The following is a 22,897-nucleotide window of genomic DNA, read 5'->3' on the forward strand; positions in this document are numbered from 1 at the left end:
GCTTTCCCCTTCCTTTCTCTCCTTTAACTGCTTTCTCCATTGTCACGGTCTGTTTACTTATTTGTTTATTCATTTAATATTGTCACTGTTTATTGACTAAAATGTTTCCCAGGGCTTCATTTTTAAAAACCTCCTGAGTTGAATATTTTGTATTTTTAGCTTTAGACAAAAATCATTAAATCCAGGTGCGAATAGCCGCAGCTACCTTTAGATTGGGTGTCAAAGGCCCTTTGGGGGAAAAATGGTTTTGTTGCCGGCAGGTCGATTTCATGCTGTCACAGCCGCAGTCCTGCTCCGGGGATTCGGACTCCGATCCGGAACCAATATATGAGTGTCGCGGAAGTCGCCGGACTGGTTTTCCTGAGAAGCCTAGTCGCTGGTTCCTTTCGGGTTTCCCGTCAGCGCGCATGCGCTACCTGCGCTTCGCCGCTCCCGCCTCGGGCTCCGGCTAGGGCTCCGGGATGTCCGCGTTGTGCGACCCTCCCGGGGCCCCAGGGCCTCCCGGGCCTGCCCCGGCCACCCACGGTCCCGCGCCGCTCAGGTAGTCAGAGCCCCTGGCATCTTCCCCCACCGCGCGGCCCTGCGCCGACCCCCAGCTTTCTCGACAGAAACCCGGATCTACCTCGAGAACTCGCTTCAGGGTTCTCAGAGATTCCTGGTCGGGTCTTCCCAGAACGTAAGGGGCTGCTTCACCAAAACTCTGGGCTCCAGTGCCCGCACTCTTAAGATCTCGGTCCTGCCTCCCCGTCACCCCTAGCGCCCTGTTACCCCAGATCCCGGCCTTGTGCTCACAGGGGTTGGAGATATCAGAACTCTTGGGAACCCAGCTGCCCTGCCCTTTTTAGAGCCTAGAGAACCCAGGGTCCCCTGACTTCACAGAGACTCCCTGAGAACCCAGGCCCACAAAATGCTTCCCTCTAGCCTTTTCCTTGTCCTGCAACTAAGATACTCCCCCTTACCTTAGGGTGGTTTATTTATTTATTTAGGAATCAGGGCACAGTGGGAGCCCTATCGGTCCCTAGAGGATGCGGTCATTGGTAGAAAAGGCAATAAGAGGAAGGGAACTTTGCCTCTTCCCATACCACTGGCTTCTGAACCTCTATGACTGAAGCCATATGTTTTGAGAGGGGAAGGGTTGAAAGGCAGACATTACCTTGTCTGTACCCTGGGATACGGTGATGTCTAGGCACACTGAGAATGCTGGGAAGGTGGTGGTTGTTGATGTGGGGTCCAAGTGCTGTGTGGTTACGATGCTTGCAGAATATGGGAGGAAACAGGTACTAGGAGGCCTTAATGAGGGTGCTTATGTTTTCGGGGGAGGGCAGTAAAGTTGGAAAGGTGTTTTGAAAGCAGATGTTGTAGCTACACAAGATATACTTACTTGGTTCAACAGATAACTTAATGGAGTGCCTTCCATATACGAGGCACCTCAGTAGAAGGGGATTCAGTGTTGAAGAGCACAGAAATGTTTACTCCCCTCTTGGAACTTATAGTCCGATTCCTTAACCTTGGTTTCCTTATCTGTAAAATGGGATCATAATAGTACCTACCTTATTGGGCTGTTGTCTGGGTTGAGATAATACACATAAAGTACTTAAAGAGTACCTGAGATGAGTTATCTAACGTGGATATATTATTGTTATTACTGAAAGAAAATAGGTAGCATTTATAGGGTGATTAATGGAAACTTGATATGGTGCCTAAGTGCTTCACTTATGTTATCTTTTGAAGTACAGTTATCCCTGTTGTACATGGGGGAAAAAAAACCCTGAGGCTCACAGAGGGAGTGTAATGTGCCCACCATTTCCCAGTGCTCTAAGTCTCCTTCTCTTGCTTTCCTTCCAGTGCTCAGGAGCTGTCCCAGGAAATCAAGGCTTTTCTGACAGGTGTGGACCCTATTCTGGGCCACCAACTCTCAGCCCGGGAACATGCTCGCTGTGGTCTCCTCCTGCTCCGCTCTTTGCCACCGGCTCGGGCTGCCGTGCTGGACCACTTGCGAGGCGTCTTTGATGAGAGCGTCCGGGCCCACCTGGCTGCCTTGGACGAAAGCCCTGTGGCCGGCCCCCCTCACCTCCGTCCACCGCCACCCTCCCATGTCCCTGCTGGGGGACCTGGTCTAGAAGACGTGGTGCAGGAAGTGCAGCAGGTGCTGTCTGAGTTTATCCGGGCCAACCCGAAGGCCTGGGCGCCTGTGATTAGCGCGTGGTCCATTGACCTCATGGGGCAGCTGAGCAGCACGTACTCAGGCCAGCACCAGCGCGTGCCCCATGCCGCTGGCTCCCTCAATGAACTGCTGCAGCTGTGGATGGGCTGCCGGGCCACCCGCACATTAATGGACATCTACGTTCAGTGTCTCTCAGCTCTCATTGGTAGTTGCCCAGATGCCTGCGTGGATGCCTTGCTGGATACCTCTGTCCAACACTCCCCACACTTCGACTGGGTTGTGGCCCATATCGGCTCCTCTTTTCCTGGCACCATCATCTCCAGAGTTCTCTCCTGTGGCCTTAAGGATTTCTGTGTTCACGGTGGGGCCGGAGGTGGAGCTGGCGGCAGTGGTGGAAGCTCTTCTCAGACCCCCTCTGTAGACCCCTTTCCTGGATCTCCTGCTATCCCTGGGGAGAAACGGGTGCCCAAGATTGCCTCGGTTGTAGGCATCCTAGGGCACCTGGCATCCCGCCACGGAGACAGCATCCGTCGGGAGCTGCTGCGAATGTTCCATGATAGCCTGGCAGGGAGCACCGGGGGCCGGAGTGGGGACCCCTCCCTTCAGGCCACAGTTCCCTTCCTACTGCAGCTGGCGGTCATGTCACCAGCTCTGCTGGGCACGGTCTCTGGAGAGCTGGTGGATTGCCTTAAGCCCCCAGCGGTGCTGAGCCAGCTGCAGCAACACCTGCAGGGGTTCCCCCGAGAGGAGCTGGACAACATGCTGAACCTGGCTGTGCACCTGGTGAGCCAGGCCTCCGGGGCAGGGGCCTACCGCCTGTTGCAGTTCCTGGTGGACACGGCCATGCCTGCCTCAGTCATTACCACCCAAGGCCTGGCTGTGCCGGACACTGTGCGAGAGGCCTGTGACCGGCTGATCCAGCTGCTGCTTCTGCACTTACAAAAACTGGTGCATCACCGGGGAGGGTCTCCTGGGGAAGGGGTGCTGGGCCCGCCTCCACCCCCCCGCCCTGTGCCCTTTCTAGATGCACTGAGAAACCACGTCGGAGAGCTGTGTGGAGAGACATTACGGCTGGAACGGAAGCGCTTCCTCTGGCAACATCAGCTCCTGGGCCTGCTCTCTGTCTATACTCGGCCTAGCTGTGGACCTGAGGCCTTGGGCCATCTCCTGAGCCGGGCCCGCAGCCCCGAAGAATTGAGTCTGGCCACCCAATTATATGCGGGGCTGGTGGTCAGTCTCTCTGGCCTCCTGCCTCTGGCTTTCCGAAGCTGCCTGGCTCGGGTGCACGCAGGGACTTTGCAGCCTCCCTTCACTGCTCGGTTCCTGCGCAACTTGGCACTCCTAGTTGGCTGGGAACAGCAGGGTGGTGAGGGCCCTGCAGCCCTAGGGGCCCGGTTTGGGGAGTCTGCGTCAGCCCATTTGTCTGACCTGGCTCCCCTCCTGCTGCATCCTGAGGAGGAAGTAGCTGAAGCTGCTGCCTCCCTCCTGGCCATTTGTCCCTTTCCTCAAGAAGCCCTGTCCCCCTCCCAGCTCCTGGGACTGGTGAGAGCTGGAGTGCATCGGTTCTTTGCCTCTCTGAGGCTGCACGGCCCCCCAGGTGTGGCTTCGGCCTCTCAGCTTCTCACCCGCCTCTCTCAGACCTCTCCAGCTGGGCTCAAGGCTGTCTTGCAGCTGCTAGTCGAAGGAGCCTTACATCGGGGCAACACAGAACTGTTTGGAGGGGAAATGGATAGGGACAACGAGACTCTTTCGGTTGTCTCCGCTCCTTTGGCTTCTGCCTCCCTATTGGACACAAACCGGCGGCACACCGCTGCTGTGCCAGGTCCTGGAGGGATTTGGTCAGTTTTCCACGCTGGAGTCATCGGTCGTGGCCTAAAGCCACCCAAGTTTGTCCAGTCGCGGGATCAGCAGGAAGTGATCTATAACACCCAGAGCCTCCTCAGTCTCCTGGTGCACTGCTGTAGTGCCCCTGGGGGTACTGAATGTGGGGACTGCTGGGGAACTCCCACCCTGAGCCCGGAGGCAGCCAAAGCAGTGGCAGTGACGTTAGTGGAGAGTGTGTGTCCTGATGCAGCTGGTGCTGAGCTAGCCTGGCCCCCTGAGGAGCACGCCCGGGCCACTGTGGAGCGGGATCTCCGTATTGGCCGGCGCTTCCGGGAACAGCCCCTGCTCTTTGAGCTGTTAAAGCTGGTAGCAGCTGCTCCCCCAGCCCTGTGCTACTGCTCCGTGCTCCTGCGGGGGCTACTGGCCGCCCTCTTGGGTCATTGGGAAGCCTCTCGCCACCCTGATACAGCTCACTCCCCCTGGCACCTGGAGGCATCCTGCACCCTGGTAGCAGTCATGGCTGAGGGAAGCCTCCTGCCACCAGCCCTGGGTAATATGCACGAGGTATTTAGCCAACTGGCACCTTTCGAAGTGCGTCTGCTGCTGCTCAGTGTCTGGGGCTTTCTCCGGGAGCATGGGCCATTGCCTCAGAAATTCATCTTCCAGTCGGAGCGTGGCCGCTTCATCAGGGACTTCTCCAGGGAGGGTGGGGGGGAGGGTGGACCCCATCTCTCTGTTCTGCACAGTGTCCTCCACCGCAACATTGACCGCTTGGGGCTTTTCTCTGGCCGTTTCCAGGCACCTTCACCGTCCACTCTCCTTCGGCAGGGGACATAGCCTGTTCTATGCTTCGGAAGCCAAGGGAGGTTAAGCAGAGAGACAGGGGGCTAAGGTGCTGCAGAAAGGTGGAGGTTTCTCTTCTAAACCTTGGCCTAAAGAGCGCTGTCACTTTTTTCCTCCCCCCCTTTTTTTTCTAAATAAAATTTGCCGAGTTGAGAAAAGCAGAGTCCAGTGCCTCTGTCTGATGCTTAAAGAGCTGGCAAAGTCGGACAGCGCCTGACTCTGAACAATCCCGCCCCCCTCCTCAAGCCATGCCCTTGGCCCCGCCCGCCACGGCCATTTATTGTACGCGCTCGGCCAATGGGGTAGCCGCCCGGCCGTTTTTTGGCCGGGCCAATCAGAAGGCCGGAAGGGGCGGGCGCTAAGATACGTGGCTCAACGCGCGCGGGGGGAGGGGAGCCTCGGGGTCAAGGAGCAAACCCGGCACAAGATGGCGACGGTAGCGGCAGTGGCGGCGCGTAGGAGGCGGTGAGGAGCCCGGAACCCCGGGGCACGCCCGGGACGCCCCCAGGCCCCCCCAAACCCCATGTCTCTCTTTCCTGTATGTCCTCCTGAAGCTCTGTCACCCCCGGCCTCGTGAGCATCCTTTGTCTCTCTGGAGGCGGCCTCAGGCGCCCCCGGTTTCCTCGCGGTTGATCCGTGCGGCATTGGGGGCCCTTGCTTCTGGGGCTCTCCGCTCCAGCCCGGCGGCTCAAGAGGGCCGCCGCTGTTTGCTCTTCTTGGCTTTGGCCGCTCGCAGCCGTCCCCCTCCCTTGGCGGCTCGCGGCGGCTAACGCTGCTGCCTCCTTCCTGCAGTGCGCGGGGCCATCGGGGCGGGGGACGAGAGGCGGCCAGGCCTCCCGGAACGCAGCCTGCTACCCCGCGGGCCCCTCGGCCGGGAAGCACCGCGGTCCGGCCTGCACTACCTTTCTTGCCCTATCCCCCAGAGTCCCGGACCCTGCCCTGCCCTTGTCTTCACGTGGACACCAACCCTGGCTTGTTCGGTATTCACGGTTGCTGGGCACGTTAACTTCACGGTCTGCCTGGACGATGGTGCTCAAACACAACATGCAATCGAATGGTTTGGTCCGCCCTCTCGAGTTTATATTACAAAAACCTCCCCAAACAAAAACGGTTCAAAACAAATCACCAGCGCCACAAAGCGTTTACCCGGACCTAACGGATGTCCTGGGGTGGGAGAGGCATGTACTGTCACCGGCAGTGAAAAAAAGACTGGACCGTAAACTCAGCTCTCTGGAAACCTGTGATCTGAAACAATAAACGGGTGCATCTTCTACCCTACGGCTCATTCCTGACTTTGGCTTGTGACCACCTCTTGCTCTGGGGCATTCAAGGCATCCCTGAGTACCTAGAGCCTTCCAGTAGGTCACATTTGAAAGATCTTTTAGAAACCCTATCCCCCTTGGCATTTCTCCAAGCCCATTTTATAGATTGTGCAAGTAGGACTCCAGAGGGTATTTAAGTCTGTGTATTTTTGATTACTGGTGCTTTGGGTCTGTAGACATGGGGTCAGTGGTTGAGGGTACCGTGCTGCCATCACTCCTCAAGACTTGGGCCACCAGCCTTGCTATTGAGTTTTCTGGTAGCATTTCCCCTGCTTGTTTTGCTACTAATTATTCCTGGTTGGCCTATCAAACCACAGTGCCCGGTGTTTTCCTTACTTTTCTGTGTGGCCTGCCTCACTTTGCATATTCTTCTGGAACTCGAGGGCTTCCTGGGTTGTGTGATCTCCTTTCTGGTGATTCTCCTTAGTTTAGCTGTGGAAGGGGTACCGAGGCCGATGCTAGGTACAATGTACCTGGTAAGGCGTGCTCCTCAGCTGCCTTGTTAGATCTCGGGGTTCGAAATGTTAAGGCTAAAAAGAAAGGAATCCTGTGTTTTGTTTTCTCTCCTGTCGGGAACACTTTCTTGAATGTGCTCCTGGACTACCTGCATCAGGCACTGGAAAGCATGTTTAAAATGCAGATTCCGCAACTCCGGGAATCTGCACCTAATGAGCACTGCAGGTAATTCTTAAAGTTTGCCACCCTCTGTTTAGGGTTTACTCAGAACGGATGAACATATCTTTCAAAACTAACTTCTTTAAATAAGCCTGTTAGTCCCTTTTCCATCATTAGATAGCACATCGGGCGAAGCCACAGTTTGTGGTAATGGGATAATGTTCCCCAAGGGCGCAGGCCCTTTCCTTAAATAGTGTGCTGTATTGTGTATCCAAGTACACATGGCCCCTGGAGTCAGGCAGAGCTGAGTCCAGCCTCAGTTTCACCCCTTACGTATGAGCTTTTCAGTTTTGGATGGATCATTGAGCCTTGTATGCCTCAATTTTCCCCTCTTGGGAAAACCCCAACCCTACGTTCACCAAGAAAATAACGAAAGTGGAAAAGCGGTAGTGTGTATAAAGAAGTGGTTTTGAATGGTGGTTGCCCGTCAGGGTTGTTTGGGGAAACTGTAAAAAACCGATGCCCAGGCCCCACTTCGTGCCACTTCGATCAGAATCTCTGGCAGCGAGACCCAGGCGTTGGCACTTTTAAAAAACCGCAGACAGAGTTGAAAACTAGGGATATAGGCAGTTAGCCAGGCCTCTAGAGAAACACGAGGACTCAGTACCTGTAGCTGGGTTTTTGGTCTTTTTCTTTTCAGGCTTAGATAGTGGTAGTTGTGACTTGTTTGGAAGATACAGGAGTAGAACTCAGAGGACCAGGCTGTCTAGGGTGCTGGGGATGTTAGGACTCTGTAGTTGAGGGTACATCCTTAACATTTCCTCCCTAGCTCCCCCTATGGCCTTAACCCGGGAAAGGACTGGTTTGCTTTGTTTCCCTGTTGCTCACAGGTACCACCGCTTCCCCCGGGGCTGGCTGTTACTGCTCCTTCCCTCTGAGAGGCTGATGTAACTCGAGTCAATACCAGGCCCCTGAAGGCCAAGGATCCATTGTCCACTTCCTCTGCCTTTTGAAGGGGAGGTGTGAGCGAGCCAGCTCTTCAGCCTGACACTTCGCCCCATGTCCACCCTGCCTCCTTTTCTATTTAACCAGACTCCAGCTTTGTCCCCTTTTAGGGTTGTGGTGGGAAGGGCCGTCTCCCTCAGGAGGTGGGGCCGTTTTATGACCTCTGCGCTGCTGATCGTTCCCTCTCTGTCTTTTTTGTTTGTAGATCTTGGACAGGCTTGGTGCTCACTTGTTTGGCGGTCTGTCTGGGAGTAACCCTTGCTGTGGACAGAAGCAACTTTAAGACCTGCGAAGAGAGTTCCTTCTGCAAGTATGATATTTCTTGGCGAGTGGGATGGAAAATAGGGACATGTAGAGGGTGCTGTGGCAGATGGGGTAGCCTGGGGACCCTTCAGGTGGTAGAGGGCCCTAGGAACTTTGGGGAACCCTGCCACCTTCCCATTTCACTTGGCAGGAGGCAACGAAGCATACGGCCAGGCCTCTCTCCATACCGAGCCTTGCTGGACTCTCTGCAGCTTGGTCCCGATGCCCTCACAGTCCATCTGCTCAACGAGGTCACCAAGGTCAGGGGAGAAAAGGAGGAGTCTGGGGATGGGGTGGGGAGACGGCTAAGTGGTAATTCGGGAAAGGTGAACCTGTGGCTAGCCAACATCCTTTCCTAGCTATCTTGGGATTTTGTGAGGAATTCGGATCTCAGGTCCCTTAGGTACAGGGCTATAAGGAGGACACCCCTCAGGAGGGAGAGAGTTCAGAGGGCGTTCTGTGGTGTAGCCCTCTCCCTTCCCCATGTCCAAACCTCTGCCCCCACAGGTGTTGCTGGTTCTGGAGCTCCAGGGGCTTCAAAAGAACATGACCCGGATCAGGATTGATGAACTGGAGCCCCGGCGGCCCCGATACCGGGTGCCAGATGTCTTGGTGGCTGATCCCCCCACAGCTCGGTAAATTTTTTCTGAGAAACATAGCCATTTCCGCAGCCCCTTTCTCCTTCCTGATGAAACATTATTTGGCTGACTTTTCTTTTCTACTTTGGGGTAACAGCACGCTAGCATCTCGCCACTCTCCTCAACCTTGCTCCGTGTCCCCCTCTGTTTTATGTATTTTCTCTTTTGCTTTTCTTTTCTCTCATTCTGCAAACATACTGCTTCCGCTTCCATGCCAGGCCCAGGCTAGGTGCTGGCAATGCAGGAGGAGATAAACAAGGCCTCAGGTCTTGCCCTCCAGCATCAGTATCTGTGTGGTTGGTTCTTTCCTTCCCTCTCCTTCCGATCACTTTTCTTTTTTTCTTTCTTTTTCCTCAGATAGTCAGGATAGGATTTCTCAAATTCTTAAATCATGCCCCCTGTCATTATGAGTATTCCGAGTATGGCTCACTCTGTCTTTTTTTTAGGTTTATTTTTTTTCAATAATCTCTGTGCCCAGTGTGGGTCTTGAAACCGTGACCCCCAAGACCAAGAGGTACACGCTTTTCTGACGGAGCCAGACCGGCCAGGCACCCCATGCATGGCTTTCTATTAAGTACTTAATTTAGGGGCGCCTGGGTTGCTCAGTCGGTTAAGCGTCTGGCTTCGGGTCAGGTCATGATCTCGTGGTTTGTGGATTCGAGGCCCACGTCGGGCTCTGTGCTGAGAGCTTACTCAGAGCCTGGAGCCCATCTTCGGATTCTGTATCTTCCTCTCTCTCTGACCCTCCCCTGCTTGTGCTCTCTTTCTCTCTCTCTCAAAACTAAATTTAAAAAAATTTAAAAAGTACTTAATTTAGAAAATGATATGGTGAACCCTCCTCACTGATTATTGTTTTCAAGTTTATCATTCCCTTGTTTTTTTGCTCTTACAGTTGTATCGTGTTTGGTTTTGAGTGTTACAGGACAAGTAACTGAGTGAATGTGGGCTTCTGGAATTTCCTTTTTTTTAAAAATTAAACATTTATTAATTTGTTTTGAGAGAGAGCAAGTGTGCATGTGCAGAAGAGGGGCAGAGAGAGAGAGAGAACCCCAAGCGGACTCCATTCTGCCAGTGCAGAGCCTCACTTGGGGTTCGATCTCCCAAACCTTGAGATCATGACCTGAGCCGAAATCAAGAGTTGGGATCTTAACCGACTGAGCCACCCAGGCACACCTGGAATTTCCATTTTTTTCCATAACCGTATATAACTCTGTTGGACATAGGTTTAGAAATTCATGTTTACTGCTAGAGACTATTAACGTATGACTATATCCCAACTCATTGATCCCTTTCTATGTTGAGGGCGAGTTGGGTGGTTCCCAGTATTTCTGCTGTTCAGAGTGTTGGCGTGAGCACTCTTGTCCATGTCTCGTGGGTCCGTGTGCACGAGTTTCTCTTTGCGGCAGGCCTAGGAGAGGAACTGCAGTGTTGTAGAATATGGAAACACAATTTTCCAAGGTAGAGCCAGAGCAGCCAACGGGTCACACTTCCACCGGCAGTATAGGAGAGGCCTCTCTGACCCACATCCTCTGTGACCCTTAGTACTGTTGGTCTGAATTTTGGTTGGTAGAATGGCTGTAGGATGATGCTGTGTGGTGGCCTTGGCTTGATTGTCTTTCCCAGTTTATCAGTGAGACGGCATCTCTGCACGTGTCTGTCTGTTATTCTGGTTTATAATTCTGTGAATCACTAGCTCATGGTTACGCTCATCCTCTTGTTACGTCGTTCATCCTTACTGATTGTGGAAATTCGTTAGCCGCCTTTTCTTTTCTTTTTTTTTAAAGTAATCTCTACGCGCACGATGGGCTTGAACTCATAACCCCACGCTCAAGAGTTGCATGCTCCACTGACTGAGGCAGCCAGGTGCCCCAGGAATGCATTAATCTTTTTTTTCCTTTTTATGCTTATTTACTTATTTTGAGAGAGAGACAGTGTGAACGTGCACAAGAGTGGGAAAGGGCACAGAGAGGCAGGCAGAGGGATGAGCCTACGCAGGCTCTGTGCTCTCAGTGTAGAGCTTCACGCGGGGCCCAGTCCCCGGAACCCTGAGATCATCACCTGAGCCTAAATCAAGAGTTGGGGCTCAACTGACTAAGCCACCCACGTGCCCCATTCATTAGTCTGGATCCTTTATCACCTACCTGTATCGAAGGCATCCTTTTCCAGTTTGTAGCTTGACTTTTTACTTAAAGGTGTGTGGAAGAAGAAAGTTTTTATTTGAGAATGGTTTTAAATCTGTAGTGCAAGGATCTTAGGAGAATTCTGGTATACTCTGCACTCTTTCTCCCTGTGCTTAGCATTACTGCGGTACATTTGTCATCCCTGATGGCTTGATATTATTGTTACTGACTAAAGTCCACGTTTTATTCAGATTTCTTTCGTTTTTACCTAATACCCTTTTTCTGCTCCAGGATCCCACCTAGGGTAACATATTTAGTTGTCATGTCTTCTTAGGTTTCTGTAGACTGGGATAGTTTCTCCAACTTTTCTTGTTGTGATGACATCTGAAGTAGAAAATTTGGATTTGATAGGCAGATATTCCGGGTTTTATTTTATTTATTTATTTATTTAAATTTTTAAGTGTTTATTTATCATTGTGACAGAGAGAAACAGAGTGTAAGTGGGGGAGGGACATAGAGAGAGGGAGACACAGAACCCGAAGCGGGCTTCAGGCTCCGAGCTGTCAGCACAGAGCCTGACACGGAGCTCGAACCCACGAACCGTGAGATCATGACCTGAGCTGAAGTCGGCTGCTTAATGATTGAGCCACCCAGGCGCCCCAGAAATTCTGGATTTTAATGTTGTCAAACGTATCAATTTTTAACTTTTGGTGGTGGTGTTTTTTAATGTCTTTTTGAGAGAGAACGTGCATGAGCAGGGCAGGGGCAGAGAGAGACGGGGACAGAGGATCTGAAGTGGGCTCTGAGATCATGACCTGAGCTGAAGTCAGATGCCTGACTGAGCCACCCAGGTGCCCTCTAAGTTGTGTTTATTTTTTATTTATTTATGTTTTTGAGTGAGAGAGGGCTCAAGTGAGCAAGGGACAGAGAGAGAAGCGGGGCTCCCCCATAGTAGGGCTCGAGCTCCCCCCATGCAGGGCTTGACCTCATCCGGAGCAGGGCTCATGCTCACGCACTGAGGGGCTTGAGCTCATGAACTGCGAGGTCATGACCTGAGCCAAAGTCCGATGCTTAACCAGCTGAGCCACCCAGGCCTCCTAAGGCATGTTTAAATAATTTTCGGTTTCAAGGTCAGAATAATATTTGTTTATATATATTTTTTTAAGTTAACATTTTCTTCTAAAAATCTTACCTCGGGGCGCCTGGCGGGCTCAGTCAGTAGAGCATGTGACTCTTGATCTCAGGGTCGTGAGATTGAGCCTCACGTTGAGTGTAGGGATTACTCTAAAAAAAAAAAAAGGATCCTAACCTGTTTGGAGTTGTTATTAGTATCTAGTATGAGGTAGGAACATAGATAATACTATTTTCTTCCTATTCCTGAAATCTGTTTTTCCTTCTTCCCTGTTGGAGAGTCCTCCTTTCTTCACTGAACTGCTACGTTCAACCCTGGTTGGTTTCAAACTTCTAAGTATGCTTCCGTCCATTGCCCGGCCTTTCCTGGATTCCTTTGCTTGATTTGTCCGTCCTTGGCACTATCCCCAGACTGCCTATAGCCCTTCACAGGGCCCCCCCCTCTTCTGAAGTGTCAGAAGAGGCCCTTTGCACTTCCTTGTGGCCCTTCCCATCTCTTTCCCAGGCTTTCTGTCTCTGGCCGTGACGAGAACAGTGTGGAGCTTACTGTGGCGGAGGGACCCTATAAGATCATCTTGACGGCGCGGCCGTTCCGCCTTGACCTGCTAGAGGACCGCAGCCTTCTGCTCAGTGTCAATGCCCGAGGACTCTTGGATTTTGAGCACCAGAGGGCCCCCAAGGTCCCGTGAGTACAGGGGCTGGGACTAGAGGGGACCTGGCGTGAAAGAGCCTAGGGCTGTGGTGGGCTTGGCACCGGTTCCCTGGGAGGAGACAGGGTGGCCGGACCACCAAGTAGGGGCTGGGGGTGGGAGAAGCTGACTCAGGGAGGGTAGGAAGCAGACCCGGGTCACAGTTTTCTCCATTTCCTGTACAGACCAGGAGGCAAGTCACTTTTGTCCCTGAACTGTGCCCTGGGCACCTCCTCTGGGAGGCCTGCCTGGGTCTGCCTTTCCCTCCTTCCCCTCTCACATCATCACATTTCCCAGGTTTATTTTCTTTCTTTTTTTGTTTTTTGTTTTGTTTTTTTGTTTTGTTTCTTTCCCCCCACCCCCCCATCTCTGGAAGTTTGTCGACTGAAACTCACTTTTATGTTTCTGTTTTTGTGTTGGTTTTGTGCCTCCTTTTCCCCTTCCCTACCCATCTCCTCCTGCCCCAGTTTCTCGGATAAAGTTAGTGTCACGCTCGGTAGCATTTGGGATAAGATCAAGAACCTTTTCTCTAGGTAAATCCATGGCCACTGGTACTGTATCTGTTCCTCCACCTTTACCCACCCTTCACTCTGGCCCCCAGGGGAAGGTGCCCCAGACTTTCCCCTGCCCCTCCCTGCCCTCACCCTTCTTTCCCCAGATGTGTGGGTATCTGGTCCCTGGTCCCTGTTTCCCTGGCTGGGAGCCCTCCCCCGGGAGAAGGAAGATGAAATGCCGGAAGTCCTTGAGGAGTGGAGGGAGCTTCCTGCTTCGCCAAGGGGCGAAGAGATGCTGTTCGTTGCTGGGGTTTCGGGCTCTCAGCTGGGGCGCACTGAGGCTCTAGGTAGAGCTGCTGCCAGCCGCTCTTGAGAGCGTATTCTTTGGCAGGACCTCTTGTTTGAGTCCCTGCGTGTGTCCGTAGAGGCTTCACCACGGTATGACCCACTTGCCTTTGTAAAACCTTGGTGTCAGGCCAAGAGGCTGAGGTCCAGCAACAGTAGTTGGGGCCAGAGTCTTGGAGGCAGCACTGCCCGCAGCGCTGGCTTTCCCAGGGCAGGCACTGGAGCCATCCTCCCTGTCTCTTCTGGAAGTGAGCAGAGGCAGGGCATTTGGTCCTGTGTGGGAGGCCCCTCCTGGTGGTATTTAGTCATTTCCCTTTCTCATTTCTCTCCTTGTCCTTTGCACGTTTACCTGCTCACTGGGGTCCCTCACCAAGCTTTAACGTTCAGTCCCTTCCTCAAATGCCTTCGTTCCTTTGGACCCTTGGCTCTCTATTCCCTTACCCCTCCTTCCACTAGCCCCTCGTCCCTGCCCCCTCTGGATTGGAGCAGACAGCTCTCCTACCTTCCAGGCAAGGATCAAAAGACCCAGCTGAGGGCGGTGGTGCCCAGCCCGAGGAGACACCTGGGGACAGTGACAAGGCAAGTGTTGGGCCAGGTGGTTGGAGTGCAAGGCAGGGCTGGCCGGGAGGCCGGAGGGGAAAGGCCCACAGGAAACTTGAGCTCAGTCTCCTCATTGGAGGTGGAATTTAGAAAAGGGTTGGGGGAGAGAGAGCTAGTGTGTGATTGGCGGTGGTCTGCGTTCCTCCTCACAGCCTGAGGAGACCCAGGGGAAAGCAGAGAAAGATGAGCCAGGAGCCTGGGAGGAGACATTCAAAACCCACTCCGACAGCAAGCCATATGGTGAGGGACTGCGAGAGCCTTGGGCAGGGACGCTGGGATTCCCTTGTCAAACGGAAGCTCTGGAGCCCCTTTTTTTTGCTTTCCTTCCAGGCCCCACGTCTGTGGGTTTGGACTTCTCTCTGCCAGGCATGGAGCATGTGTATGGGATCCCTGAGCATGCCGAAAACCTAAGGCTGAAGGTCACTGAGTGAGTCCCATGTGACCTCAGGATGGGGAGGGGAGGGGGGGAGAGAGGTTAGAAGTTGAGGCTGTTGGGTGGTGTCCACGCAGTTTGGATACTCCAGACAAGCATGAATCCCTTCCTGTGGCCAGATCTCCTTCAGTGATCGGAAATTCTTCACATAAGGGTAGGGGAGCCAGTTCTTACCACTCACCTGTGTCTGTGGGGAGGCAGTTGTGGGTGCCACAGCCTAAGGCCAGTCTGCCTGCCTGCCTGCAGGGGTGGGGAGCCGTACCGCCTCTACAACTTGGACGTATTCCAGTACGAGCTCTACAACCCCATGGCCCTGTACGGGTCTGTGCCTGTGCTCCTGGCACACAGCCCTCATCGGGACTTGGGCATCTTCTGGCTCAATGCCGCAGAGACCTGGGTTGACATCTCTTCTAACACTGCAGGGAAGGTGAGTGCGCAGGAGCGGGGAGCAGCGAGGGAGTGTGTCTTCAGGCCTGAGACAGCCCAGTGTGCTAGGGCATTTACTTTGAAGAGGCTGGTGGGAGGCCCACAGGGGTACCTGTTTAGGGACTGTGGCGGAGAAGGGGCCCGTGGCCTTGGGAGCAGCCTGTGACTTCCGCGGTAATTCCCAGAAAACACACACTAATGGGGAAGGGATTGCCCTTTCTGCACGTACTGTTGGTACATTTGTTATTGACTCCGCATCACGTACCAGACGCTCTTCTCGGTGCGGGGGATTTGTTGCTCATTGAGAGGGGAGAGGTTTTCGCCGTCAGGGTGGAAGATGGACATTAGACATGTAACAAGGCAGGGGGAGTTCGGTGGTGGTTTGTGCTGGGAAAGAAATGCAGTGGTCACATGCCGGGCATGGGGACAGCGCTGCTTTAGATAGTGTGGTCCCAGACCCTTCGTCTCAGCCCAGAGTGACTCGTTAGGAGCCGGCTGCGTGAGGATTCTGAGGAGAACGTTGGCTTTGTCGCGGGTCAAGGAAGAAGAGGGCGGTGTTGGACCGGGTCTGTGGTCCCCTCTGTAGACCCTCTTCGGGAAGATGCTAGACTACCTGCAGGGCTCTGGGGAGACCCCCCAGACGGACGTCCGCTGGATGTCGGAGAGTGGCATCATTGACGTCTTCCTGCTGCTTGGGCCCTCCGCATCGGACGTGTTCCGGCAGTACGCTAGTCTCACAGGTACGCGTCCCCTCTCTACCAGCCAGCGGCCTCCGTCACTGGCCCTTATCTTGAAAGGGGTGACTGCATTTTCAAAAGTCCTGTGCCTCGGCCTCCTTCCTAGCCCTGTCCCATTCACTCTCTGTCTAGCTGACAAACTTCCCTCAATTTCTGAGTGTTCCCGTTGGCCCTGGGTTGGGCCTGACTCCACTTTGACCCCCGTGCCTACAGGGACACAGGCATTGCCCCCGCTCTTCTCCCTCGGCTACCACCAGAGCCGCTGGAACTACCGGGATGAGGCCGACGTGCTAGAAGTCGATCAGGGCTTCGATGATCACAACCTGCCCTGTGATGTCATTTGGCTGGACATCGAGCATGCTGACGGCAAGCGGTACTTCACCTGGGACCCTAGCCGTTTCCCCCAGCCCCTTACCATGCTCGAACACTTGGCCTCCAAGAGGCGGAAGGTAAGAGGACCGGGGCCGTGCTCGGTCTCCCCAGGCACAGCAGCCCTGGAGGGCTCTGAGCGGCCGTGTTCCTTGCCCGCAGCTGGTGACCATCGTGGACCCCCACATCAAGGTGGACTCCAGCTACCGTGTGCACGAAGAGCTGCAGAACCAGGCTCTATATGTTAAAACCCGGGACGGCTCCGACTACGAGGGCTGGTGCTGGCCAGGTAGGTAGGCCCAGTGTTGAGGGAGAGGCTGCCGCGAAACCAGCGAGGGAAGATGGCAGCCATTTTGCCCCCTGGAGGTTGAGAGCCACCCTCAACTTGTCCTAGGCGCAGCCGGTTACCCCGACTTCACCAATCCCGCGATGAGGGCCTGGTGGGCGAACATGTTCAGCTTTGACAATTACCAGGTATGGGAGCCCCTCCCTGCCTCCCTGAGGCTTGTCGCTCTCTGCTGGCCAGCCCCGCCGTGGTTGGCTGCCTGTGCTCACCCGAGGCTGGGTGATCCCGGGAGGACCCTGAGATGGGCTGCTTTTTGCATTCCTAGGAGTTCTCACGTAGTTTGTCATCTTGCTCTCCTTTGTCCTTCTGTCTCCATTTTCTGCCTCGTGTACTTAGGGCTCAGCTCCCAACCTCTACGTCTGGAACGACATGAACGAACCGTCTGTGTTCAATGGTCCTGAGGTTACCATGCTCAAGGATGCCCAACATCATGGGGGCTGGGAGCACCGAGACGTGCATAACATCTATGGCTTCTATGTGGTGAGAGGCGGAGTGAGGAGGGCTGAGGGCCGGGGAACTCTCGCCCCAGATGACGGCAGGCTTTTTGCTCCTCACCACCTGTCCTCTTCTGTCTCCACCCAGCACATGGCAACTGCGGAGGGGCTGGTGCTGCGCTCCGGGGGCCTAGAGCGCCCCTTTGTCCTGAGCAGGGCTTTCTTCGCCGGCTCCCAGCGTTTCGGTAAGATTTTGGGAACAGAGCTGTGGCAGGGGGTGTGAAGGCCAGATTGGACGAGTGACGCGCCGAGGCCTGCTTCTCCGAGCCGTCCGTCCCCGCAGCTGTCCTCTGAGAGCAGCGCACTGCACCCCCTGCCCCGCCGTCCCTGGCACTCGAAGGGAACCAGGGAGCTGGGTGGGGGGGCCCTGTCCCTCTTCAAGTGCTGTTGGGGATTCTGCCGCACCGTGCTCAGCAGGGCCCTGGGGGCCTGGAGCGGATGTGGCGGCCGTGTGCACAGCGGGGCTCCTTCACTCTTGGCAAGCTCCGTTCCCTTGTCTTCCTTAGGAGCCGTGTGGACAGGGGACAACACTGCTGAATGGGACCATTTGAAGATCTCGATCCCTATGTGTCTCAGCTTGGGGCTGGTGGGACTTTCCTTCTGTGGAGGTGAGAGTGGGAGGAATCGGGGGTCTTGGTGGGAGAGGAGCACGCAGAAGGCACGGGACCCTGGCGTGAACCGAGCAGCTGAGGGTCCAGGCTGAGGCCCGGGGGAGCTCCCTGGACAGCAGCCCTCCTGCACCCACTTATCCAACCTACTTCCTCCCTCTCCTTTCTTAGCGGATGTGGGCGGTTTCTTCAAAAATCCAGAGCCGGAGCTCCTTGTGCGCTGGTACCAGATGGGTGCCTACCAGCCGTTCTTCCGGGCGCACGCACACTTGGACACTGGGCGGCGAGAGCCCTGGCTGTTACCGACTCAGTACCATGACATCATCCGAGACGCCTTGGGCCAGCGCTATTCCTTGCTGCCCTTCTGGTACACTCTCTTCTATCAGGCCCATCGCGAAGGCATTCCTGTCATGAGGTAAGACATTCGGCTGGGTCTGTGCAGAGTGGGCCGAGGGGGCTGAGGGGCAGTGGGGACTGGGCTCCGTCTCTGGGCCTCTCTTCTCACTCACCAGGGCCCTATCAAAGAGGGGAATTCTGGTTTTGAGGTCAAGAGTAAGAAGAGACTAAGGGGGGGATGAGCAGCAGTAAACCCTACCGCAGGCATTGTTCCTCAGTGTCCCCACAGCCTGAAACCAGGCAGACAAGAGCCCTTCCGTCCTTGGGAGCAAGACAGACAGACGTATGCAAATATACAAATAAAATCACCAACAGTGATAAGCTTTCTGAAAAAATAGAACAGGGTTATGGAATTAGGTTCTACAAATGGCCTTCTTAAGAAAGGCACGTGAGAGGTGGCGTGACTAATGAAGAAGATGGACTTCTGTGACCTAGAGGAAGAATGTACCCGCAGAGGAGGCTGCAAGTGCAGAAGTTAGAAAGCGGCAGTATTTGTTGTGTTCCAGGAATAGAAAACCCAATGTGTCTCAGGGTAGGGAGCCAGAGGGAGAGGGAGAGGAACACGGGAGAGGAGAACTTCACCGGATCCAGGACAGCAAAATGGCCACTAGAGAGTTGCGTGTAGAATGTTTCACGACGGGACAGGGGAGGAGGAGGCAGGAGATGGGTTAGCAGGTTCAGTGACTAGCCCCAGGGTAGGGTGCATGGCTGAGGCCTTCAGCTCGGTTGGGCTATCTGGTCCCAGGCTCCTGGGTTGTGCTGTTCTTGCCTCCAGTTCCTGGGCTAGCATCTTTGACATCTGCCAGGACAGCAGGTGTCTTCCTTTCTTGTCTTGCTTCCTCCCTAGGCCCCTGTGGGTGCATTATCCCCAGGATGTGACCACCTTCAGTATAGATGACCAGTTCCTGCTTGGTGAGAAATGGGGGGGGCAGCAGAGGGGAGGTCATGGTGGGTTGGGATAGGGTTTAGCAGTGAGCACTTGTGGGAGGAAGGGGGTCTGGACGCCCAGGGGAGGGAGGAGCGAGTGAGGCTGGGCAGGCATTCTGGTGCCCCCTGTCTGGGAACTGACCCCCTCAGTTCACGGTTGATTCTGGTATGTCTTAGGGGACGCGTTACTGGTTCACCCTGTATCAGACTCCGGGGCTCATGGCGTGCAGGTCTATTTGCCTGGCCAAGGGGAGGTGAGTTAAGGAAGAAAGGGTGTGCTGGGGAAAGGTGGTAGAGGCCAAAGGGGGTAAATAGGATGGGGGCCGTGTGCAGTGAGCGACCGAGTACCTCTCCTGCCATCCACAGGTGTGGTATGACATTCAGAGCTACCAGAAGCACTATGGCCCCCAGACCCTGTACCTGCCTGTCACTCTAAGCAGTGTGAGTATGCCCAGCCCACCTGCCAGCTCCAGCTGCCTGTAAGTTTCCAGAAGCAGAGAGTGTGTGCTTCGGGGTCGGGGACCTAAGTGGGCACAGATGGGGGAAGAGCAAGAGACGCCGCAGGGCCCAAGATTGGACAGTGGGGCGACTTTGTCCCAGCGCTGCTCTCGCCCTAGATCCCCGTGTTCCAGCGTGGAGGCACCATTGTCCCCCGATGGATGCGGGTGCGGCGCTCTTCCGACTGCATGAAGGATGACCCCATCACTCTTTTCGTTGCTCTCAGTCCCCAGGTGAGCACGCGGGCAGGGTGCCCCCTCAGCCCTCTGCTCCCTCCCCGGGCTTCAGTCCCCCGGGGAGTGCCCCAGGCTCTCACCCATCCCTCCTCCCGCTCAGGGTACCGCCCAAGGAGAGCTGTTCCTAGATGATGGGCACACTTTCAACTATCAGACCCGCCATGAGTTCCTGCTGCGGCGGTTCTCCTTCTCTGGCAACACCCTGGTCTCCAGGTAACGAGGCGCCCCTTCCTCCGTGGTAGCCTCAGGGATGCCCACCGCGCACTGTGCTCCTCTCTCGAGTATGACCTTGATTGGGGTCTCCTCCCTCCTTCTGCTCTGACATCTTTCTCCCTGATGGGCATCTGCTTTTGCTCCCTCTAGCTCAGCAGACCCCAAGGGCCACTTTGAGACGCCCATCTGGATCGAGCGGGTGGTGATAATAGGGGCCGGAAAGCCAGCGGCCGTGGTACTCCAGACAGAAGGTGACGAGCAGGGCTGGCCCTGGGGTGGGGACACCTTGCCCCTAGGAGGGTAGTTGCTGTGCCATAAGCTGTTGCCAAGCCGTGGAACTTTTCTTTTTTTTTCTGCCAGGATCTCCCGAAAGCCGCCTGTCCTTCCAGCATGACCCCGAGACCTCTGTGCTGATCCTGCGCAAGCCTGGCGTCAGCGTGGCATCTGACTGGAGCATTCACCTGCGATAACCCAAGGGACACCGGGTGCGGGAGGTGGCTGGCGGTGATGAGGGCTCCTCTTCCCTCTGCCTTGGAGTGTGACCCTCCCCACACTTCAGCTTTCTTATCTGAAGACCCGGATTCTGCCAACATCAGGGCAGGGTGAGAAGCTGTCCCTGGGCTCTGACTTCCTCTTGTGATCTGCCCTCTCCCGGCCCGCTGACGCTGTCCCCCGCTGTCCCCTGCCGTCCCCTCCCGTCCCCCCAACACTCTGTTGCTCTGACTGGAGCACATTCACCTGTGAAGAGCTGGGGACCACGAGGACCTTGCTTTCTCTTTTCTTCCTTTCTTTTGGGGGCCCTGAAGCCCCTCCAGACCCTCTGCATTCACACCTCTTGTGTGTTGATGCCATTTCTTGGAAGAAAGTGAGGGCAGTGAGCTTTAGGGCTCCTTTTCTCCTTCCCCTCCGCTCCCCCCCAAGCTGCTTTCCCTCCTTTTATTTCTTCCTCCTAATTTCTTCTGTCAGCGCTCCCCGTTTTGTGCCCCACTGATACACTGGGACCACCCCTTACCTGATAAGGGGTGAGTGGGTCAAAGGAGTGAGGTTGCTGGAGAACATCCTTTTCCCTGTCACCCCAGCCTTTCCTCTCCCTGACTGCTTCTAGAGCTGCTGCAGTTCTGACAGGGGCAGTTCTATCTCCCCCGTCCCTTGGGGGAAAGAAGTTTCCACTCTTCTTTAAGAGGGGATGGGCATTAAAACTTCTTTTGCCCCCTTTTTGTCCCCTTGAGGGGCATTCAAGATGGAGAAATCAGTTGTGGTTTCATCGAATCACGGTCACCTGTATTTATTGTTGCGAGAAGGTGGAGGGTGGGGGGAGACGATCATGTGTGCCCAGGGTTGGCCCGAAGCCCTGGGTGGCGGGGGAGCAGGACTAACTGGGGACAAGGGGGAATATTTGTGGCCATTTTTTTTACTTCCTCTTGGCCCCCAGCTGTGACAGGTTTTGATAAAAGGAGAAACAATAAAGAGATAAACCATAAATCGCTGTTGGTGTCTGGATTCTAGTTCTGGCCTGAAACACAGACCCTTAGCAGCCTGAGGGCCTGAGCTGTTCATCTAGCTTCAGCGGAAGCCTCGTCAGTCAGCAAAGTGAGCAAGTGCAAGCGGTCTTCAATCTGCAAGGTGCCAGTATTTTCATAGAGGGGCCCACCAAGGTCATCAGATTTCAGTAGGCCTCGTGGTGACCAGAGGGGCACTTGGGTGGCTCAGTGCGTTAACCATCTGACCTCTGCTCAGGTCATGATCTCGGGGTTCATGGGTTTGAGCTCCACATCAGGCTCTTGTGCTGACAGCTCAGACTCGATCCTGCTTTAGATTCTGTGTCTTCTTTGCGCTGCCCCACCCCACTTGCACTCTCTTGTTCAAAAAAAACATTAAAAGTATTTTAGGGGCGCTTGGGTGGCTCGGTTGAGCGTCCGACTCGATTTTGGCTCAGGTCATGATCTCATGGTTCATGAGTTTGAGCCCTGGGTGGGGCTCTGCACTGGCACTTTGGAGCCTGCTTGAAATTCTCCCTTTCTCTCTGCCCTGTCCTTGGTTGCACTCTCTTAAAAAAAAAAAAAGTGACCAGAGCTGAGGGGGTCCCTCTTGGATAGAAACAGCTGTTTCATCTCAGATTTCCCCATTGTTTCAGTGATGGGAAATAGTTCATTTTGTAGACTGACCACCAATCTTAGAGGTTATTTTACAAGAAACTAGAGGGGTTTGTTTTTTGTTTTTGTTTTGTTGTTAGGGAAAAGGACTCCTCAGGAAGACTTGTGCCTATGAGTAGTTAGGGGATGTGTTCTTGGAATTCTTAGCTCAAGAAATATATATGATCTAATATGTTATATATAATTTATTTTGAGAGAGAGCAAGTAGGACAGGGGCAGAGAGAGAATCCCAAGCAGGCTCCAGGCTGTCAGCGCAGAGCCCATCACAGGGCTCAACCCACCAACTGGGAGATCATGACTTGAGCCAAAGTCAGATGCTTAACGATCAAGAAATATTTCCGCTTTCCTAGGAGGTGGCCCACTGCCTTGGCACCCCACTCCCCATTCCCCCTACGCTCTCACCTATTGTCATCTGTTTACGAAATGGTCAGAGGAAACAGTACAGATCTAGAAGGGACAGAAAACTCCATAGTGACAATTTCGCAGTTTCTGTCAACCTTGGTTGCTCGTCTGTAAAGTGGGGACAATACCACCTATCTCAGGATTCGAGTGAGGAGTGCGTGACAGACACCCAGAGCACAGGCCTGGCATGTGAGAAGCCCTATTTCATTCATTCGTGTGACGAGTATTTGTTGAACTGTTTTACTGGGTGCCATGACTGATAAATGAATGAAAATGAGGAAATCTGGGCACAGGAACTGGTGTTCAGAGGGAAGGTTCCAAAGTCACTCCCACCAGGCTTCTGACTGCCCGCCACGCGAGCTCAACACGCCGGATATGACGTCACCCACTCCCGTGGTTCCCAGAACTAGGCGGTGGGACCGGAAATTAACCCAGGGGGGCGGTGTGCGGGCTGACCGGAAGTGGGCACGGGCGCGCGCCGTCGGCCCCAGCTCGCGGGAGCCGGTGGAGAGGAGAGTGAGGAAGGCGGGACGCGGGGCGGGGCCGCTGCAGGGGCGGGGTCTGCA

The 22,897-nt window shown here is 54.6% G+C and overlaps 2 protein-coding genes across 7 annotated transcripts; both read left to right on the forward strand.

Moving 5' to 3' along the window:
- The first annotated feature begins 399 nt into the window (after nucleotides 1-399).
- Nucleotides 400-4,994, forward strand: INTS5 (integrator complex subunit 5). The gene is made up of 2 exons (XM_029956270.1): nucleotides 400-541; nucleotides 1,846-4,994. The coding sequence occupies exons 1-2, from the start codon at nucleotides 462-464 to the stop codon at nucleotides 4,823-4,825; spliced, it is 3,060 nt and encodes a 1,019-aa protein (XP_029812130.1). The 5' UTR covers nucleotides 400-461; the 3' UTR covers nucleotides 4,826-4,994.
- A 203-nt stretch (nucleotides 4,995-5,197) lies between these two features.
- GANAB (glucosidase II alpha subunit) lies at nucleotides 5,198-21,258 on the forward strand. Of its 6 annotated transcripts, none has more exons than XM_029956272.1 (25): nucleotides 5,198-5,296; nucleotides 7,979-8,083; nucleotides 8,228-8,336; nucleotides 8,584-8,711; nucleotides 12,471-12,650; nucleotides 13,122-13,187; nucleotides 14,003-14,072; nucleotides 14,246-14,333; nucleotides 14,424-14,520; nucleotides 14,773-14,953; nucleotides 15,539-15,692; nucleotides 15,903-16,138; nucleotides 16,221-16,347; nucleotides 16,453-16,532; nucleotides 16,741-16,884; nucleotides 16,987-17,083; nucleotides 17,405-17,506; nucleotides 17,678-17,921; nucleotides 18,750-18,814; nucleotides 19,007-19,083; nucleotides 19,196-19,270; nucleotides 19,447-19,560; nucleotides 19,664-19,776; nucleotides 19,927-20,027; nucleotides 20,137-21,258. In XM_029956272.1, the coding sequence occupies exons 1-25, from the start codon at nucleotides 5,259-5,261 to the stop codon at nucleotides 20,244-20,246; spliced, it is 2,901 nt and encodes a 966-aa protein (XP_029812132.1). In that variant the 5' UTR covers nucleotides 5,198-5,258; the 3' UTR covers nucleotides 20,247-21,258. The 6 variants fall into 6 exon arrangements, 5 of the variants coding, with proteins under 5 accessions (XP_029812132.1, XP_029812134.1, XP_029812131.1 ...); XM_029956271.1 differs by lacking the exon at nucleotides 5,198-5,296 and adding an exon at nucleotides 7,333-7,658; XM_029956274.1 differs by lacking the exon at nucleotides 13,122-13,187.
- Nucleotides 21,259-22,897: the final 1,639 nt, after the last annotated feature.

This window comes from Suricata suricatta, chromosome 11 (genome assembly GCF_006229205.1).
Source record: "Suricata suricatta isolate VVHF042 chromosome 11, meerkat_22Aug2017_6uvM2_HiC, whole genome shotgun sequence".
NCBI lineage: Eukaryota > Metazoa > Chordata > Mammalia > Carnivora > Herpestidae > Suricata > Suricata suricatta.

Bases quoted from the DNA above. Each gene is read 5' to 3' on its own strand.
- INTS5 (XM_029956270.1), top strand. From the start codon at position 462: ATGTCCGCGTTGTGCGACCCTCCCGGGGCCCCAGGGCCTCCCGGGCCT. The intron at 542-1,845 runs GTAGTCAGAGCC...CTTTCCTTCCAG, and splicing joins CACGGTCCCGCGCCGCTCAG to TGCTCAGGAGCTGTCCCAGG.
- GANAB (XM_029956271.1), top strand. From the start codon at position 7,606: ATGGCCTTAACCCGGGAAAGGACTGGTTTGCTTTGTTTCCCTGTTGCT. The intron at 15,693-15,902 runs GTACGCGTCCCC...CCGTGCCTACAG, and splicing joins GCAGTACGCTAGTCTCACAG to GGACACAGGCATTGCCCCCG. The intron at 17,084-17,404 runs GTAAGATTTTGG...TGTCTTCCTTAG, and splicing joins CGCCGGCTCCCAGCGTTTCG to GAGCCGTGTGGACAGGGGAC.